General features: G+C 38.9%; 1 protein-coding gene across 7 annotated transcripts in view; it reads left to right on the top strand.

Moving 5' to 3' along the window:
* Window positions 1-20,812, top strand: part of RGS7 (regulator of G protein signaling 7) — a 521,214-nt gene that overhangs the window by 284,162 nt on the left and 216,240 nt on the right. For 2 of the 7 annotated variants that reach the window (XM_067030627.1, XM_067030622.1), the window contains exon 4: window positions 12,581-12,787. The exons of the other annotated variants lie outside the window; for them this stretch is intronic. In XM_067030627.1, the coding sequence (XP_066886728.1) occupies window positions 12,727-12,787 (61 nt within the window). In that variant the 5' untranslated portion in view covers window positions 12,581-12,726. The remainder of the gene's footprint in view (window positions 1-12,580; window positions 12,788-20,812) is intronic. 7 annotated transcript variants of the gene reach the window in all.

The raw sequence follows: 20,812 nt of genomic DNA, 5'->3' as shown, positions 1-20,812 counted from the left end.
TTTACCAATCCTTGCATGACACAGAATAAGACATCTATAAACAAATGTTAATTATAAAACTGCTTGCTTTCTGTTATGCAACCAGCATAATTTTACAGCAAGAAGCATAATGTTACTTGGTATTTTTAAAAGTATTTATATATTGTTTCCTTTTGGAGAGGAACTATGTGACTTTATCATGACTTTCTGTCACCAGTTGGACCTTGTTAGCTCTAATATACAGGTACATAAGCAATAGCTTTGTAACATCCAGTTTCATCATGTTTCAAAGCCTCTTGCTTTATTCAGTGCTTGATACCTGAAGAGATATTTTTCTGTCATCCCATGCCTGGTGGTATTTGATAGTTATTCTGGCAACAGTAATAAAAAAAAAAAAAGGTCTAAAGATGCATTTCAAATCATACAATGGCTTGACATTTCATTTGGGAAAGTATAAGTATGTTAATGGGGCTTATTTTTCATAGATGTGCAGACCAAGCTAAGAGAATAATATTTTTAAAATAATGAGATTGTATTCAAGAATGACATGACACAATGTTTGAATTTACATCTTCATTTCATTTGTGTCCCTTGGTTTCCTCTTTCTGTGAAAAGTGTAATGATACATTTATATTTACCAGCCAACATCACATATATGGTGAAGTGTTTCATGAGTTTCTAGACTAGCAGTTCCCAGGATAAGTCTCTCAAGATGATTCTTTATGAGAGAATTACTTGATCAAATAATTGTGGGATGTGCTATATACTATAACTTCTTTTTGGAGCTATGAAATGTTCATTAGCATTTTTAAGGTTCTGAAATATAATAATGATACTTTAAAAAAAATATTTCTTAACCCAGCACTTCTGAGCATATTTGACAGTAAACTTCCTCCATCTTTTTTTTTCTTTGCAGGCAACTTTAATTTCAGTTTAGAATGTACTTGGGAAATGTATGCTCTAACTTAAACATTCCTAAAGGTTTAGGGGGCTGTCATAGAGTTGCTAGCCTTATTTCGCCAAGTAAAAACATAAAAAGAAACATGTAATTTGTTATCACTATAATTTATTAAAAGGAAGGGTATTGGGCTTCCCTGGTGGTGCAGTGGTTGAGAGTCCACCTGTCGATGCATGGGACACAGGTTTGTGCCCTGGTCCAGGAAGATCCCACATGCTGCGGAGCGGCTAGGCCCGTGAGCCATGGCCACTGAGCCTATGCTCCGCAACAGGAGAGGCCACAACAGTGAGAGGCCCGCGTACCACAAAAAAAAGAAAAAAAGGAAGGCTATTTTATCACCCCAAAATTTAGAAAATGCAGTAAAAAGTAAACTTTTAAAAATTAAATACATTTAGCTTCATAAAAATTTCAATATATCATTTTTATTTTTCTCATTTCATTTTTTTGTCTCATTTCATTTTGAACCAATGAGGATTTCACCATGAGTATGTAATAAAATTTAATTGTTTTTGTCTATGGAGCATTCCTTCCTCTTTTTTTTAAATATCACAACCTCCACTTTTCAATAAGGAAGATTTCATTCAGTGTGGTTTGTTTGGGCGTGGTATGAGTGGACCCAGTGTGTTCCCTGTCAAAGGTGTAGGTGTGACTTGGGCTGGCCCAACTGAGCCCGCCCCATGCCCTGATCACAGTCGTGGACTGTCAGCTTCCATCTTGGGTACTATGTGGAGAGGATTTTCTAAAGAGGAGCATGTTTTAAATATTACTTTGTCTGTTATGTGTAAACTGGCTTTAGGAGGAGGAATGAAAACTAGGAGACCCAATAAAAATCCCGTGGCATAGTCCAGGGGAAAGATGATGGTTGCTTAGACTAGGATGGTGACAGTGGAGATGAGAGTCAGGTTTTGAAATTCTTTTGCTGACAGAGCCAATAGGATTTGCTGATGATGGGGGCTGAGGAAAAGAAAGATCAAGGAGACTCGGTTTGGATTTGCACAGCTGGATGAGAGGTGGAGCCATCTACTGAAGGGTGTGTGTGTGTGTGTGTGTGTGTGTGTGTGTGTGTGTGTGTGTGTATTTTTTAGAAAAATTACATAAATTATGGTAAAAACAGACCAACTTAAATTTATTCTGATGCTCTGGGGGAGAAAATAAACTCAAATCTTTCAGTCAATATCAGATGCACCTCTTGTCTCAACAGATCATGGCTGATGTAAAAGAAAAAAAGAAACCACCTTTAAACCTCCCAGTCAATCCAGTTTTGTCATTGCCTGGATGGAGTAGGAGGGAAACTACACTTGGCTATTCCTTTAAATAAATTGCCAAACAAAGTGGCAATCTAAGAAGGGTAATCTTTATGTTCAGTGTAATAGCTTAATCAAAGGCTCTTGGACAAACATGGAAGCTGTATGTTGTGATGTGCATCATTCAAGAAAGCCATCAGAAGAAAGCTGTAGAACCATCATCAGTAAAATGGAGGTGTCTGATATTTGTGCCTCTTCATTTCACAGATTGCCACAACCAACTATATTTAAGAAGGTGAACACCAACAAAGAGAAATGAAATAAGTTTAGGCTAATACAGTATTTTTGGCAGCTGCTGTTTACATTATAATTGATGCACACAGGCAACCATATCTGTATAATATATTTGTCTATTGATACTGTGAAACCAAAGAATTTAGAAACAAGCTGTCAGTAAGTGAATATTACCCCCTTTAGGGGGAATTATTCTATTTAGCAGTAAATAGATCAATATGCTGGGAAAACTGATTGCAAATAAGACCCTTGGATGTAAGGTAATTGAATAATCATGAAGTTTATTCTTGTTCAGATATTGTAACATTCATCTTAAAGGCTTAAAATATTAAATTTCTTAATTTTCACATGCCACTACACTTGGAATATTCTGGTCAAATGGCAACAACAGGCTCTATAGCAGATGGGCAGAAGCTCATTTACAAAATATTTGACTTGACACCCAAATCATTTTAAACCACAATTCCAAGCCCCATGTCAGCCTTTTTTCAAAAAAATTTTTATTAAAAAGGTAGATTTGGGGAGGGGTTATGTTTAGAATGAATGAACATAATTACACACATTTTTAATTTCATAAAAAAAGCACTTAAAGTAAGTATTCATTTCTGTGCCTGAAGCTAAAAAAAAAAATAGGGTGCTGTCTATTTTACTGGATTGTTACTCTTTTTTCTTAGTAATTTTTGTCAGTGAAAAAATTGTTGGATTTGTGCCACCTGGTAGAACATCTTCCTCTAATTTCTGCTTTTTTTTTCACTTCAAAAACCTCACCCTACAACCCTACTTAGCCATCTCCAAAACTCTTCTTATCCCCTTGACTTCTACCTCTTCAATTTTACCCTCCATTATCCTGAGGATAATGTTGCAGCCCAACAGAGCAACTGATTTCTCCTACCTACCGACATTGGTCAAACCCGTGCCTAGAACGTCCTTTCTCCCTCTCTCCATGCATCTAATTCCTAGTTTCTTTAAAATATAGATCAAGTCTTATATGCTTCGAAGATGGTTATGAATTTGTCCTCACTACCCAGATGGTAAGCCCCTCAAAGATAAAATTGTTGAATATTGTTTTTGACTCCTTCATGTCTGGTTTGTGTCTCTTTACTTGTTCTCTCCCTTTTTACCTATCCAAAGGTATCTATACCCTCAACAGAACTAACCATGCCTCTGTACGTTCTCACTGGTCTCCACCTTCTTTGCTTTCATCTTACTTGACTCTTAAGCAGCATCTCTTGGCTGGAACACTTCCTTTAGTTGGCTTTTGCAGTGCTATGCTCTCCGGGCTCTCCTCCATCTCATCCTCAGTCTCTATTCCTGGCTCAAAAATCTAATACAGAAGTGAATCCAATGGCATGGTCTGTGTACCATGCTAGCTTTTTCTATTCTCTAACTACACATCATCTGTAGCTGTATAACAAGTATAATATTAAAACATTAAAGCTTTGGATATGCACATACCATAATTGTACTTATTTCAACAAATTGAGCATGAGTTCCAAACTCTCTCCTAGAAGACAACTTAATGTAGACACTTTCAATTCAATAAGGTGATTTCTTGGTCAAAGGGAAGATTGTTAACATGTCCCTGTCATTTAGTAGTGCCTCTCATTCACAGGATCGTTTTATTTTCTTCAAAGTGCTTTGTATCTGAAATAATTTCATTTATGCCACACTACAATTGTCTGTCTCCTTCACTACAATGTAAGTATAGCCAGCCCGTGACCTTGCCTATCTGGTTCACTGTTAGGAAGGTGGACGCTGCCCATCCAGAGCTTAACATCCAGGTGGTGGAAGCAGATACTAACCAAATAATTGCTCATTTAATTATATTTACCAATTTTTATGTACTACAAAGAAGTTTAAAAATATATTAAAGAGACAACTTGACAGTATCTATCCAGTACTGCTACATTTAGAATATATGCCTACATTGCCATATGCCATTTATACTATGTACTGAATAAAGAGCATAAAGAATTTAGACTGTATTTCACCTGAGGAATTTATCATCCCATTGTGATTCACTTTTCACGCTAGCATGCCCTCACTTCTAGAAAGGTAGTATGCTATTGATTAGAGTATTGACTTTGTTAATTATCTAGTAGACATCTGGGCATTTGGGTTCTGTATTTTAGTAGCTCCATCAGGTAACTGAATTCATTGAAAATGTTCCCTGTGATAGTTATGTTCTTATTATGAAGTGCAGTAACCTCCATTCAAAGAAAAGCTTTTTTATTATAATTTCCCTTTTTTATTCATGCTTCAGCTCTGTGGTTCTCCAGGCACAGATAAAGGAAAAAGACAATACTCCCTCGCAGAAGTTTGGTTTTAGTGATTTTCAGCAATGCAGAATATGAAAAGCTCGCTGCCACAGCCTCCAGAGCCCTGGGCACTCTAAGTGGTTAAGAGCATGAACCTGGTATTAGACTGAGGGTTTGAACCTCAGCTTACTAGCTGTGTAACCTTGGGAAAATATCTGAACTTCTCTGTTTTACTTTTATTAGCTATGAACCTGGATAAGGATATCATCTAAAGGGTTGTTGTGAGGATTAAAATGCCTAATACATAAAAGTGCTTTGAATCAGTCATAGGCACTTCGTAAGTGTTCAATAAAGCATAGATAACACTACTGCCTATTAACCACTGGCCTGTCTTCTTCAAATATTGTGTATTTTAACTTTCCTTGAAAGCCCATATCCTCAACTATTTGTGTACATTTGCGAGTACATCACTTGCCTTCAAATGCGTTGCATTTCATAGGTTGAAATATTTTTTCTCTGAAACCAAGAGATGGCATTCACTCTTCCCAAGAATACTTTAGACTTCCTCACAATAGAGCCTGAGACCAGTTGCCCCCTGAGGCTGATTCCTGGGTACTCAATAGAATGAAAGCTATTGCAGCCCTTCAGAGTTTCTAAAATCATCAGTAGCTCTCAATAGGAATTTATCAGAAAGTAACATGGGTAGAAATTAACATTTTAATTTGCAATCAGTGATTGCTTTGACCTACTCTATTCTTGATGAGAGCATCACATTTGCTTTTTTAATATGGGCACAATAGAAAGCTGGCCTAAATTACCCTCCTAATTAACACACAATCTTTTCAAATTAGTGAGCTGCAAGGGGTTTTTTTTTAATTTCAATTTTATTTTATATTGGAGTATAGTTGATTTACAATTTTGTATGACTTGCAGGTATACAGCAAAGTGATTCAGTTATACATATACATATAGCCATTCTTTTTCATATTCTTCTCCCATATAGGATATTACAGAATATTGAGTAGAGTTCCCTGTGATATACAGTAGGCCTTATTGAATATCTATTTTATATATAGTAGTGTGTATAGGTTAATCCCAAAGTCCTAATATATCCCTGCATCACTGTTTGAGATTCTGCATATAAGTGATGTACACTTCTCACGATTGCTTGTTTTGATATCATATTTGTGTGTGGATGATTTCCTGCCTTTACTGTATGTTTGCCTTTACTGGTGAGCTTTCCCATCCATAATTTTCATGTTTCTAGTTGTGTCCTTTTCTTTTCCACCTAGAGAAGTTCCTTTAGGATTTATTGTAAGCTGGTTTGGTGGTGATGAATTCCCTTAGCTTTTGCTTTTCTGTAAAGCTTTCAATTTCGCTGTAGAATTTGAATGGGAGCCTTGCTAGGTATTCTTTGTTTGTAGGATTTTCCCTTTAATCACTTTATTTTTTTTTATTTTTAAAAAAAAATTATTGGAATATAGTTGATTTATAATGTTGTATTAGTTTCAGCTGTAAAGTAAAGCAAATCATTTATACATATAAAATATCCACTCATTTTTTCCCATAGAGGCAATTACAGAGTATTGAGTAGAGTTCCCTGTGCTATAAAATAGGTGCTTATTATTTATTTTATATATACTAGTGTGTATATATTAATCCCAATCTCCCTATTTATCCCTCCTCTGCTTTGCCCCCTGTAACCATAAGTTTGTTTGCTACATCTGTGACTCTATTTCTGTTTTGTAAATATATTTACTTATACCGTTTTTTAGATTCCACATATAAGTGATGTCATATTTGTCTTTTGCTGTCTGACTTACTTCACTCAATATGACAATCTATAGGTCCATCCATGTAGCTGCAAATGGCATTATTTCGTTCTTTTTTGTGGCTAATATTCCATTGCATATATGTACCACATCTTCTTTATCCATTCCTCTGTTGATAGACATTTAGGTTGCTTGCATGTTGAGGCTATTGTAAATACTGCTGCAATGAACATTGGGGGTGCATGTATCTTTTTGAAGTATGGTTTTCTCCAGATATATGACAAGGATTTGGAATGATGAATCATATTGTAACTCTATTCTTAGTTTTTTTAAAGAACCTCCATACTGTTCTCCATAGTGGCTGTACTAATTTACATTCCCACCAACAGTGTGGGAGGGTTCTGTTTTCTCCACACCCTCACCAGGATTTATTGTTTCTAGATTTTTTGATGATGGCCATTCTGACTGGTGTGAGGTGATACCTCATTGTAGTTTTGATTTACATTTCTCTAATAAATAGTGATGTTGATCATCTTTTCATGTGCCTGTTGGCCATCTGTATGTCTTCTTTGGAGAAATGTCTATTTAGATCTTCTGCCCATTTTTTGATTGGGTTGTTTGTTTTTTGATATTGAGCTGCATGAGCTATTTGTATATTTTGGAGATTAATCCCTTGTTGGTTGTTTCATTTGCAAATTTTTCTCCTATTCTGAGGGTTGTCTTTTTGTTTTGTTCATTGTTTCCTTTGCTGTGCAAAAGCTTTTAAGTTTAATTGGATCCATTTGTTTATTTTTGTTTTTATTTTCATTACTCTGGGAAGTGGATCAAAAAAGATCTTGCTGTGATTTATGTAAAAGAGTGTTCAGCCTATGTTTTCCTCTAAGAGTTTTATAGTGTGCCGTCTTACATTTAGGTCTTTAATTCATTATGAATTTATTTTTATGTATGGTGTTAGAGTGTGATCTAATTCAATTATTTTTTACATGTAACTGTCCAGTTTTCCAAAAACCACTTACTGAAGAGACTGTGTTTTCTCCATTGTATATTCTTCCTCCTTTGTCATAGATTAGGTGACCACAGATGTGTGGGATTACCTCTGGACTATCTATCCTGTTCCATTGATCTATATTTCCGTTTTTGTGCCAGTACCATAGTATTTTGATGATATAGTCTGAAGTCAGGGAGCCTTATTCCTCCAGCGCCATTTTTCTTTCTCAAGATTGCTTTGACTATTCAGGGTCCTTGGTGTTTCCATACAAATTGTAAAATATTTTGTTCTAATTCTGTGAAAAATGGCATCTAATTCTGTGAAAAAAAATTTAATAGGGATTGCATTGAATTTGTAGATTGCTTTGGGTAGTATTGTCAATTTGAAAATACTGACTCTTCCAACCCAAGAACATGTGATATCTCTCCATCTGTTTGTGTCATCTTTGATTTGTTTCATCAGTACCTTATAGTTTTCTGGCTTCAGGTCTTTTGCTTCTTTGGGTAGGTTTATCACTAGGTATTTTATTCTTTTTGATGTGATGATAAATGGGATTGTTTCCTTAATTTTTCTTTCTGATGTTCCATTGTTAGTGAATAGGAACTCAAGAGATTTCTGGGTGTTAGTTTTGTATCCTACAACTTTACCAAACTCACTGATGAGTTCTAGTAGTTTCTGGTAGCATTTTCTATGTATAGTATCATGTCATCTGCAAACAGTGACAGTTTTATTTCTTCTTTACCAGTTTGGATTCCATTTATTTCTTTTTCTTCTCTGATTGCCGTGGCTAGGACTTCCAAAACTGTGTTCAATAAAAGTGGTGAGAGTGGACATCCTTGTCTTGTTCCTGATCTTAGAGGAAATGCTTTCAGTTTTTAACCTTTGAGAATGATGTTAGCTGTGGGTTTGTCATATATGGCCTTTATTATATTGAAGTATGTTCCCTTTATGCCCACTTTCTGGAGAGTTTTTATCAAAATGCCTGTTGAATTTTGTCAAAAGCTTTTTCTGCATCTATTGAGATAATCATATGGTTTTCATTCTTTGGTTTGTTGGTGTGGTGTATCACACTGATTGATTTGCAGATATTTAAAAATCCTTGCAGCCCTGGGATAAATCCCACTTGATCATGGTGTATGATTCTTTTAATGTGTTGCTGGATTCAGTTTGCTAGTATTTTGTTGAGGAATTTTGTCTCTAGTTCATCAGTGATATTGACCTATAATTTTCTTTTTTTGTGATATCTTTGTCTGGTTTTGGTATCAGGGTGATGGTGGCCTCATAAAACACTTTTGGGAGTGTTCCTCCCTCTGCAGTTGTTTGGGAGAGTTTGAGAAGGATAGGCGCTAGCTGTTCTAAATGTTGATAGAAGTCGCCTGTGCAGCCATCTAGTCCTGGTCTTCTGTTTATTGGAAGATTTTTCATCACAGTTTCAATTTCAGTACTCATGATTGGTCTGTTCATATTTTCTATTTCTTCCTGGTTCAGTCTTGGAAGGTTGTACTTTTCTAAGAATTTGTCCATTTCTAATAGATTGTCCATTTTATTGGTATATAGTTGCTTGTAGTAGTCTCTTATGATACCCTGAATTTCTATGTTTTGAATTGTAACTTTTTCATTTCCAATTTTATTGATTTGCGTCCTCTCCCTTTTTTTCTTGATGAGTCTGGCTAAGGGTTTAGGAATTTTGTTTATCTTCTCAAAGAACAAACTTTTAGTTTATTGATCATTGCTATTGTTTTCTTCATTTCTGTTTCATTTATTTCTGCTCTGATCCTTATGATTTCTTTCGTTTTACTAACTTTTACTAACTTTTTTTTACTAACTTTATTCTTTCATTGTTTTAGGTGTAAGGTTAGATTGTTTATTTGAGATTTTTCTTGTTTCTTGAGGTGAGATCAAATTGCTATAAACTTCCCTCTTAGAATTGCTATTGATGCATCTCATAGATTTTGGGTCATAATGTTTTCATTGTCATTTGTTTCTATGTATTTTTTTTATTTCCCCTTTGATTTCTTTACTGATCTCTTGGTTATTTAGCAGCACACTGTTTAGCCTCCATATGTTTGTGGTTTTTACAGTCTTTTTCCTGTAATTGATTTCTAATTTCATAGCATTGTGGTTGGAAAAGATGCTTGATACAATTTCAATTTTCTCAAATTATCTGAGGCTTGATTTGTGACCCCAGATGTGATCTATCCTGGAGAATGTTCCGTGTGCACTTAAGAAGAAAGTGTATTCTGCTGCTTTTGGATGGAATGTCCTATAAATATCAATAAAGTCTATTTGGTCTAATGTGTCATTTGAGGCTCGTGTTTCCTTATTAATTTTCTGTCTGGATGATCTGTCCATGGTGTAAGTAGGTTATTAAAGTTCCCCACTATTGTTGTGTCACTGGTTATTTCCCCTTATGACTGATATCATTTGCCTTATATATTGAGGTGCTCCTGTGTTGGGTGCATATATATTTACATATGTTATATCTTCTTCTTGGATTGATCCCTTGATCATTATGTAGTGTCCTTCCATGTCTCTTGTGACAGTCTTTATTTTAAAATCTATTTTGTCGGATATGAGTGTTACTACTCCCTCTTTCTTTTGACTTTCATTTGCATATAATATCTTTTTCCATCCCCTCACGTTCAGTCTGTATGTGTCCCTAAGTCTGAAGTGGGTCTCTTGTAGGCGCATATATATGGGTCTTATTTTTGTAACCATTCAGACAGTCTTAGTCTTTTAGTTGAAGCATTTAATTCATTTACGTTTAATGTAATGACCATATGTGTGTTCCTATTGCCATTTTCTTAATTATTTTGGGTTTGTTTTTGTAGGTGTTTTTCCTTCCTTTCCTCTTTTGTTCTCTTCTCTAGTGGTTTGATGACCATCTTTAGTGTTCTGTCTAGGAAGTTTTTCTTTTTTTGTGTACATCTATTGTAGTTTTTTGGTTGCATTTCCCATGAAGTTTTGATATAGCAGTGTGTGTGTGTGTGTGTGTGTGTGTGTGTGTGTGTGTGTGTGTGTGTGTGTGTGTGTAATGTTTTTTTAAGTTGCTGGTCTCTTAATTCCAAATGCATTTCCCATTTCCTCCATTTGTACTCTTTTCTTCTCATGGTTGCTGGTTTTGATATCATATTTGTGTATGGATGAGTTTCTGATTGTATTGTCTGCCTTTACCACCAAGCTTTTCCATTTGTGATTTTTCTTGTTTCTCGTGGTGACCTCCTTTTTTCCCCTGTCTAGAGAAATTCCTTTCGTATTTGTTGTAAAGCTGGTTTGTTGGTGCTGAATTCTCGTAGCTTTTGTTTGTCTGTAAAGCTTTTTATTTCTCCATTGAATCTGATGAGAGCCTTGCCAGGTAGAGTATTCTTGGTTGTAATTTTTTCCTTTCATCACTTTAAATATATCATGCCACTCCCTTCTGGCCTGCAGAGTTTCTGCTGAAAAAAATCAGCTGATAACCTTATGGGGATTGCTTTGTGTGTTATTTGTTGCTTTTTCCTTGTTGCTTTTAATATTTTTTTGTATTTAATTTTTTTTGTTTGATTAATATGTATCTCAGTGTTTTCCTCCTTGGGTTTATCCTGTATGAGATTCTTCATTTCTTGGACTTGAGTGACTATTTCCTTTCCCATGTTAGGGAAGTTTTCAATTATGATCTCTTCAAATATTTTCTCAGGCCCTTTCTCTTCCTTTTCTTTTTCTGGGACCCTATAATTCAAATGTTGGTGCATTTAATATTGTCCCAGAGGTCTTTAAGATTGTCTTCATTTCTTTTAAGTCTTTGTTCTTTACTCTGTTCCACAGCAGTGATTTCCATCATTCTGTCTTCCAGTTCACTTATCCATTCTCCTGCCTCAGTTATTCTGCTATTGATTCCTTCTAGTGTATTTTTCATTTTAGTTATTGTATTGTTCATCTGTTTTTTTGTTCTTTAGTTCTTCTAGGTCTTTGTTAAACATTTCTTGTATCTTCTTGATCCACACCTCCATTCTTTTTCTGAGATCTTGGATCATCTTTACTATGGTTGCTCTGAATTCTTTTTCAGGTAGATTGCTTATCTCCTCTTCATTTAGTTGTTCTTGTAGGCTTTTATCTTTCTCCTTTGTCTGGAACATATTTCTTTATCATCTCATTTGTCTACCTTACTGTTTGTGTTTTCCTTTCTGTAGTCTGCAGGATCATAGATTCTATTGCTTTTTGTGTCTGCCCCTTTTGTTTTGTGCATGAGAGACCTTGTGTGCTTCCTCCAAGAGTGAAGTCTGTGTTTCCCCCAGCCTTGTGGAGCTCCTGCACTTAAGCTCCACTTGCCTTCAAGGCTAAGTGCTCTGGGGCTCTTCCTTTCAATGCCAGACCCTCAGAATTTCTTGGAGGGCTTTTGTTTATGTGAGAACATCCCTTTGTAGCCTGTGTGGTTTTAATTTTTTTTTTTTTTTTTTGGTGCAAGGACTGTTTATACTATGAATGACTGCCACCTCTTTCTTCAGTGTATGCTGGCTGTTTTCCCCTTGATAGTGGGTTTGACTGGTGTTGTGGTGACCAGAGCCTGCCCTGGATATTGAGTGGGGCCTCCCCTTTGATCTGTGCTTGTCACTGCCCTGTCAGGGGTGGGATCTGCTCCATAGTTGTTGGAGTAGAGGCCCCAGATCTGTTTCTTAGCTGTGTTTCTGATCTGAGTTGTGAGGGAGGCAGGATTGGAGCACTCCTACTGGGAGAAACCACTGTTCCTCCCCTCTAGCTGTTCACCTGTGAATGTGCTCTGTTGTGTTCCCTTTCACCCATTGTGCTGGATCACAAAGTACACTGTTGGTTGCACTGCTCTCAGTCCCACCTTAATCATGGGTATGTTGGCAGTTAGCCCTGGTGTCCCTCAGGCGTTGTTTTCACCAGGCCACCAGTGCAGATCCACTGAGTTCTGGTCCTAGGACTGCCATAATCATTTACTTGGACCTGCTGTGAGAGTTATGGAGCCATCTCAGACTCTGACCTGGCCCAACCCCCACATGTATGTGCCCAGAAAGCCCACAGCTGCTAAAGCCAGATCCGTCTCAGCTGCAGGAGCACTTATTGTCCGTTTGGATGTTCTGCAGGCGCTGAACTTAGGAAGCCATCAGCGGAGGTGTAACTCCACTGTTCATGAAGCCACGAGGAGAGATTTCAGCTCTTCTTCCTTAGTCACATGGCCCCTGGGGCTCAGCTGTAGTTTCAGCCCCACCTATACGTGTGTTCCTCTCAGATGCAGAGCCCCACCTCTGCATGTCTGCTTCTGAGGCTTCTGGAGCACACGAGCCCATCAGGTGAGTGGGAGCCAAGGTGACGATCAGGGAAAGCAGGTGGCCCAGGCTGGAGGGTGATGAGGAAACGATTGATCAGGGCGAGCATGCCACCCAGACAGGGAGGGGGTGGAGAAGGCGATTGCCGTGGGTGCATGAACCAGCTCCAGCAGAAACCCTCCCTAGTGCCCATGGAGGCAGGAAATGGTAAGTGAGGAGAGATGCTGCAATGGCAGCCCTGCCATTTTCTTGTCACTCAAAATGACACTTTGCTTCTATGGTGGTGGGCTTCTTCCACAAGCATTCCTGGTTGTGGACCTCCTCATTCCTGTCCCCTCAGGCTGTCTCCTCTCAGCCAACAGTAGTCCCCTCCCTGAGTCTTTTCTCCAAGCTCCACGTTCCAGCACCCATTCCCTGTGTGCACTGTGTCTCAGGATGGTGCATACAGGGCTGTGGCACAAGCCATCTTTGGAGTTCTCACTCTGTCCTGCCTGCCACAGACTGGTTGCTGCACTCTCCTCTGAGCCCCTGAATCTCCCCTTCTGTCCCACCTGATCTCCCTGTGGTGAGGGGTTTCCCCAGATGCAGGAACCTCTTCTCACCTTCAGCTCACCCCCTAGGGGCACGAATCCCATCTTTCTTCCTCTCCTCTTTCTTTTCCCTTTCTTTGTTTCATCCTACCCAGTTATGTGGGGATCTTTTTGTCCTTTTAGGTATCCAAGGTCCTCTGCTAGTTCAGCAGGTGCTCTGTGAGAATTGTTCCATTTTTAAGGGTATTCTTTATGTGTTTGTAGAGAGAGATGAACTCCATATCCTCCTACTCCTCTGCTATCTTGCGAGACCCCTTTCATCACTTTAAATATATCATGCCACTCCCTTCTGGCCTGCAGAGTTTGTGCTGAAAAATCAGCTGACATCCTTATAGAGATTCACTTGTATGTTATTTGTTGCTTTTCCTTTGTTGCTTTTAATATTTTCTCATTTTTCCTTTAATTTTTGTCAGTTTGATTAATATGTGTCTTGGCGTATTCCTCCTTGTGTTTGTCCTATATAGCACTCTCTGTGCTTCCTGGACTTGAGTAAGTGTTTCCTTTCCCATTAGGGAAGTTTTTGACTATAATCTCTTCAAATATTTTCTCAGTCCCTTTCTCTCTCTCTTCTCCTTCTGGGACCCATATAATGAGAATTTTGATGCATTTGATGTTCTCCCAGAAGTCTCTGAAACCATCCTTATTTCCTTCATGCTTTTTTCTTTATCTGTTTCACAGCAGTGATTTACACCACTCTGTCTTCCCGTTCACGTATTCGTTCTTCTGCCTCATTTATTCTGCTATTGATTTCTTCTCTTGCAGTTATTGTTTTTTTCATCTCTGTTCTTTAGTTCTTCTAGCTCCTTGTTAAACTTTTCTTGTTTCTTCTGGATCTGTGCCTCCATCCTTTTCCCAATATATTGGATCATCTTTACTATCATTATTCTGAATTCTTTTTCAGGAAGATTGCCTATCTCCACTTCACTTAGTTGTTCTTCTGGGTTTTTATCTTGTTCTTTCGTCTTGAACATATTTCTTTGCCATCTCATTTTTTCTTGTTTGTGGTCTACTTTCTGCAGGCTGCTGGGTCATAGTTCCTCTTGCTTCTGTGTCTTTCCCCTGCTGGGTGAGGTTGCTACAGGGACTTACATAGGCTTCCTTGTGGGAGAGACTGGTGCCTGCCCACTTGTGGATGGAGATAGGTCTTTTCTCTCTGGTGGACAGGGCTGTGTCAAGGGGTGTGTTTAGTGGTGGCTGTGAGCTCCATGCGACTTTAGGCAGCCTGTTTGCAGATGGGTGGATCTGTGTTCTTACCTTGCCTGTTGTTTGGTCTGAGGCATCCCAGCACTAGAGCCTGCAGGCTGTTGGGTCTGGCCACATCTCAGTGCCAAAAGGGCAACCTCTAGGAGAGTTCACACTGATCAATATTTCCTGGAGCCTCTGCCACCAGTGCCCTTGCCCCCACAATGAGCCACTGCTGAGCCCCATCTCCCTAGGAGACCCTCCAAACCCACCAGTAGGTCTAGCACAGGCTCCTATGGAGTCACTACTTTGTGTTTGGTTCCAGTGAATGTGAAACCTTGTTTGTGCCCTCCAAGAGTGAAGTCTCTGTTTCTCCCAGTCCTCTGGAGCTCCTGCACTCTTGCCCAGCTGGTCTTCATAGCCAAATGCTCTGTTGGCTTCTCTTCTTGATGCCAGACCCTCAGGCTGGGGAGACTAACATGGAGCTCAGAACTCTCAGTCCTGTGGGAGAACCTCTGTGACATAATTATTTTTAAGTTTACATGTATGGGATTTCATTATATCACAAAAACGCCCCTCCTACCATCTTGTTGTGGCTTCTTCTTTGTCCTTGGATGTAGAATATCTTTTCTGGTAGGTTCCAGTCTTCTTCATTGATGATCATTCTGCAGATAGTTGTGATTTTGGTGTTTTCATGACAGGAGGAGAGCTCAAGTCCTTCTACTCTGCCATCTTGTCTGGAATTGAGGGGATGTTTTTAGTTTGGATCCTTCTAGCCTCTTTTCTTAGTGTGTGTTGCCTGTTATCCCCTTGATATGGAGTGTGCAGGTGGGGCAGCCTGTGTGCACTCCTGGGACAGGGAGGGCAGCAATCAGTGCCCACTCACGCATCTCACAATGGCAATGGTGGCTTGCATATCCCCAGGACAGCAGAGGCAGTGATTGGCACCTGCTCCTGGGTCTCGTACTAGCAGCAGCAGCCTACAAAGTACTGGGATGGCAGGGGCAGTGCTTGGCATTTGCTTATGGTCTGTTAATGGTGGCAGTGGCCCATGTCCACCTCTGGAGCCCAGTATGGTGGCAACGGCTCATGCCCACCCCCAGAGCTCATGTAAGTGGTGTCCTATTGCCTGAGAGGACGCACAGGTAAAGAAGCTTTAATGGCGGCTCCACCCCTCTCTTCATGCACCCCGGCCCCACCAATGATGGCACCTTGCCTGTCTGGCAGGCCCAGCCTTCTTCCAAGTATGCCCTCAGTTGCTACACTCCAGCCTCTTCAAGCTGTCTCCACACAGCCAACCCTGGTCCTTTCCCTTGGTCTGACCTCTGAAGCCAGCACCTAGCTGCTGCCCACACCAGCAGATAAATGTCTCAGGCTGGAGAGCGCATGGTGGCAGTACTGACTGTCTGTGCACATCAACCTCCACTTGCCTACTGCAAACCAGGTGCTGCACTCTCCTCCAAGGCTCCAATGCTCCCCCTCTGTCCAGTCTGATCGCCCTGCTGGTGCAGGAATATTTCCTCATTCACTACTCCCTCCCTGGGGCACAAGTCCCATCCTGATTCCCTTCTCTCTCTTCTCTCTCTCTCTCTCTCTCTCTCTCTCTCTCTCTCTCTCTCTCTCTCTCTCTCTCTCTCTCTTTCTCTCTCTCTCTCTCTCTCTTTCTCTTTTTTTTTTTTTTCATTTTTCTTTTGTCCTGCCCAGCTATGTGGAGGTTTTCTTGCACTTTCGGAAATCTGAGGTTTTCTGCCAGCATTTAATAGATGTTCTTTATGAATCGTTCTACTTGTAGATGTATTTTTGATGTATTTGTGGGAGGAGGTGGGCTCCACGTCCTACTCCTCCGCCATCTTGATTGCTCCCTGCCCTCTCTGAGAATAATAAATACACATCTCTCTCCACAATTTCTTTTGTTCTCTGTGCACACGTGTTAGTTTCTTGACTAAATTTGACCTTGCACTTCATAATTTAGGCTTCCATGTGGCATTGTTCAACCTATCAAATGACATTGAGATTTGATTTGATTGACACTGAGATTTGATTAGATTGTCTTTAAAACAGTCAATTCACGTTTCTTTCTTGACCTTAGTGGTAATATGGTGAGATATCACTCAAAAATGTCACAGACACACTAGCCCCTCATTCCTCAGTGGTGTTTGTGCTTCCCACTGGATGTTCAAGAGTGGCAGTAAAACCAGTTTAAGCGATGAGAGCACCATGGTATTCAGCCATAAGGCATCAGAATAAGCACAAAACTCTGAAACTATTACTGTGATCACCCAAGTCTGCAAGATTGCTAAGAGGTACTTCCTGGATCCAAACCAGATTTGCTTGACTTGAGCCATATTTTCCTTCTTCCCCTCTATAAGCACAGCTTTCAGCTTTTGAGCATCTATTATGTACAGGTGCCAGGCTTCACAAACTTCCCCATAGCCCTGTGAATATTCTATTTCCCTTTGTAGTATAATGATTCAGACATGGCCTCTAAAACTAGAAACCCAGGGTTCTAGTCCTGTCCACCAGTAGTGTAGCCTTGGGTAAATCACTTCGTGTTTGTACATTAGTATCCTCATCTTTAAAATGGAGATAGAAAGCATTGTCAAAGCAAAAATTGCACTGGACAAACTCAAACAAGCAAGGAAGACATTTTTCAAGGCTATTGCAGTAGGGGGGAGAAATCAGAAAGCAATCTGAATTCAACTTCACTGAAACAAAGGGTGGGAGAATTTTTTTGAGACGTGGGTGGGGGAGATCATAGGCCATCTGTGTTTTCCAATTGGCCTTACTCAAAGAGAAAGTAATTGTTCCCATATCTTTGTGACAGGAGGTAATTTTACAACTTGGAGAAAGGTACCCACTGAAGTTAGGCTCCTCTCCTCCTACAGATACTGGGATTTAGGGGTGGTATCCTTCATGATGATTTCATTTCAAGGGGATGGCTCCCAGCTCCTTGAAAAAGAGTCCTAGGTTGTAAAACAGGCAAGAGGTGTTTTTAAAATGTACCTCAGAGGAGCAGAAAAGGAATTTCAATTACAAATTTTCTAAAGTAAATGCTTTAAGAAAAGGGAGGTCAGGGACCAAGAGTCAGGAAAAAGCCTGTCTACAGTTTATTCAAGCTGAGGAGAATGTTATGGCCATCTTGGTCATCACCTACATCCTTTTAGGTTGTTACAATCATTTACTAAGTAAAACCAAATGAGTAAAATGTAAAATACTAAAAACAATGCCATAAATGCTCAAAGAGTATTAGTTATTATTCATGATAGGTAGAACATCCATGGTTTAGAGAATAGGATTTGGAGTCAAACAGACCTGCCCATAAATTCCTACTTAATGAGGGCATGGGCAATTTACTTAACCTTTTAAACCTCACTTTTACCATATATTGTATGAGGTTGAAAACGTGTATCTAATAGGGCTATTGTGAGGATTAATGATGTTGAGTATTACAAGCCTTGCATATAGTCAGTTCTCAATAAATGATAGCTAATATAGTTCTCTTAGGTCCCTGTTCTACATCAAAAACTGCTGTCTTAAACAGCACAACGTAACATGCAGTGTTCACAGAGAACCCAAGAGGTAACATTTATCATCACTGACTGTCACCCATCCTTACATTAGGAATGCCAGGTGTGCAGTTGCTTATCCTTTCCCACTGTTTTTCTCAGGTTGAACAGAGCATATGCTTGTGTATCAAAAAATAAACTAGGGTGATGGAGGTGGGACACCAAGAGGTTAAAGATTATTTGATAATGGAAACTAACTAGATTTTTCTAAGACATAAAACTGGAATATTATCATATACATTAGGAATGTTTCCACATAGATTTTTAACAGTAAAGAAAAAGACATTCAATCCCAGTTAATAGTATACCTTCCATCTCCCTTTTTCTCTATATAATTTTAAAATTTACAGATAGAGAATCTAAAACTGTCCACACATCACTGAGTCAGCTAATACCTAGTTCTTATTTTGAAATTGGGTAAGTGGTCTTGGAATCCATCCTGCCAGTATGCTGTGCAATTTTGCATGCTCTGCACCAGTCAGAGATATGTTTGCTGTCCAAATGATGATGTATATGCTCAGAAGTGAGGCTAAAGCATTATATCCAAGAGTATATATAAACATTTTTAAAACAAATTGCAGACCTTGAAAATTAAGATAGTACGCTGCATTTTGAAATAAACTTTTTTGTTTATTTAGAAATGGAATGATATTGTGTCTTTGCTCTCCTATTTACTCAGCTCTGTGCCTCACCCCTGGCATGTGCACTGAACCAATGAGAAATAAAATAGCAAACCTGCTTATCACAGTAGAATGAGGACTTCCAAGCAGCTGCTGTAGTGTTACAGAGGAGGATAGATAAGTGTAAATTGTTTATTGCTACTGATGCATGCAAAATAGAACTTCTTTGGTTCTGGAGCCCAGATTGAAATTTGAGAAAGAAAATAAGATGAGGCAATGTAGCTATTTCACAGTACTAATAAGGAGGTCTACCAACACTACAAGTCTTTCTGTCAGCATTTCTAATTAAACTGTAAACATTAACTGAATTACCCTTCTGTCTAAATTTCCCATTTACAACATAAGAACCATATTATTTGCTTCTCTATTCAAAGGAATGATCCAAAATTGCTTCTGAAGATAAAATATTGTGATTGGCTTTGAGAAAAAACTATAATTTGATATGGTTGATCATGTTTCCTTGAGAATTTAGCCCTGATGATTGTATCATGGAATCTATTATATTGGACAAGGAAATAAAAACATTCCACTACATTCTTCTAGGGAAATCTAGAACTTTACACAAAAATTTAAGATTGATCCTTTGACTAAACTGATGGGTTGTTTCAGTGCAATGGCCAGTTTAGCTAATGCATTTTAGTGGGTTGAATGGTGACCCCTCAAAAATATGTCCACACCCTAACTTCCAGAACCTGTGAATGTCAACTTATTTGGAAAAAAAAAAAAAAAAAGGCCTTTGCTGATGTGCTGAAGTTAAAGATCTTGAATTAGATCACCCTGATTTATCTAGGTGGGCCATAAATCCATTGATGAGTGTCCTCATAAGAGACAAGAAAGGAGAAGAAATAGAGGAGAAGGCCAAGTGAAGATGGAGGTAGAGACTGGAGTGATGCCACTACAAGGAATGCCTGGAGCCACCAGAAGCAGTAAGAAACAAAGACGGAATTTTCCCAAGGCCCTTCAGAGGGAGCATGGCCATACCAACACCTGATTTTGTGCTTATTCCAGAACTATAAGAATAAATTCCTGTTTATTGAAGCCACCAAGATTGTGGTAATTTCGATGGCAGCTCTAGGAAAGTATACAAGCATATTTTCTTGACTAGAGAGTCCACGTCCATGGAATGAGCAATCATTGGATTATTTTGTTTTGTTTAGATAAGCTGTGAGACAACTAGTAGATGAACTATTATAAAACAGAACCCACTTAACTATAAAAATATGCCATGTTTATATAACTATATCAAGTGAGAAAATCAAGTATTCATTCCTTTTAATTGAGTCAGACTTGTCACTTGGCATATGAGAGATTGAATCAGCATTGACTGAGCACCAGATTTAAAAAAACCTCAAAAATAGATTTAGTAATTTGGTAAGATTCTCACAGATAAGAAGAAATGTGTCTTCCACTTTCACCTCCAATATACAAAGAGCTTGTGATTCATCACTCCCATCCTTACAATAAGAAAAGCCTGAACAAACTGAAAATCAGTGACCTATCTTAGACCCATCAGAGAACTGAGGTCATAAGTCTACCTTCTACCCTGAAACCTATAGAGATAGATTCATCCAGGGACATACTGCATGAGAGCAGGAAGGGGTGGGCAGAATTGCTTATGGGGAACAGAAGATGCTAGATACTGTCAATTAGTAGGAACTCTTAAATAGTAACAATGATGAATTGCTGGAGACTGAGAGCAGAGTAGCATGAGAGTGAGAGACTCGTAGTCATAGTAAGGCCCTCATACATTGTGGGCTTTCCCTTTAGAAAGCATAGCAGGTTCTCAGGGTTAGGTTCTGAGAAAAATCTCCTCAGAGCCTTGGCAGGGGGGATGGAAGGGTAACTGTCCCAGTCTCTTTTCTGCAACAGAGGCCTTCTCTCCAGGGAAAACGAATTTTTCAGAGGCAATTCTGGAACTTTATCATAGCTAGGATAAGGGAATTCTGCCCCACTCCAGCACTACCTACCCTGAGGAAAAAAGAAAAACCATAGTCATAAGGGGGCAGCCCTTCAAGGACATAGAAACACCCA

The sequence above is a fragment of the Kogia breviceps genome, chromosome 1, assembly GCF_026419965.1.
Source record: "Kogia breviceps isolate mKogBre1 chromosome 1, mKogBre1 haplotype 1, whole genome shotgun sequence".
NCBI lineage: Eukaryota > Metazoa > Chordata > Mammalia > Artiodactyla > Physeteridae > Kogia > Kogia breviceps.
The sequence above is the reverse complement of the archived record's forward strand: the minus strand, read 5'-3'. Positions and strand labels throughout refer to the sequence as shown.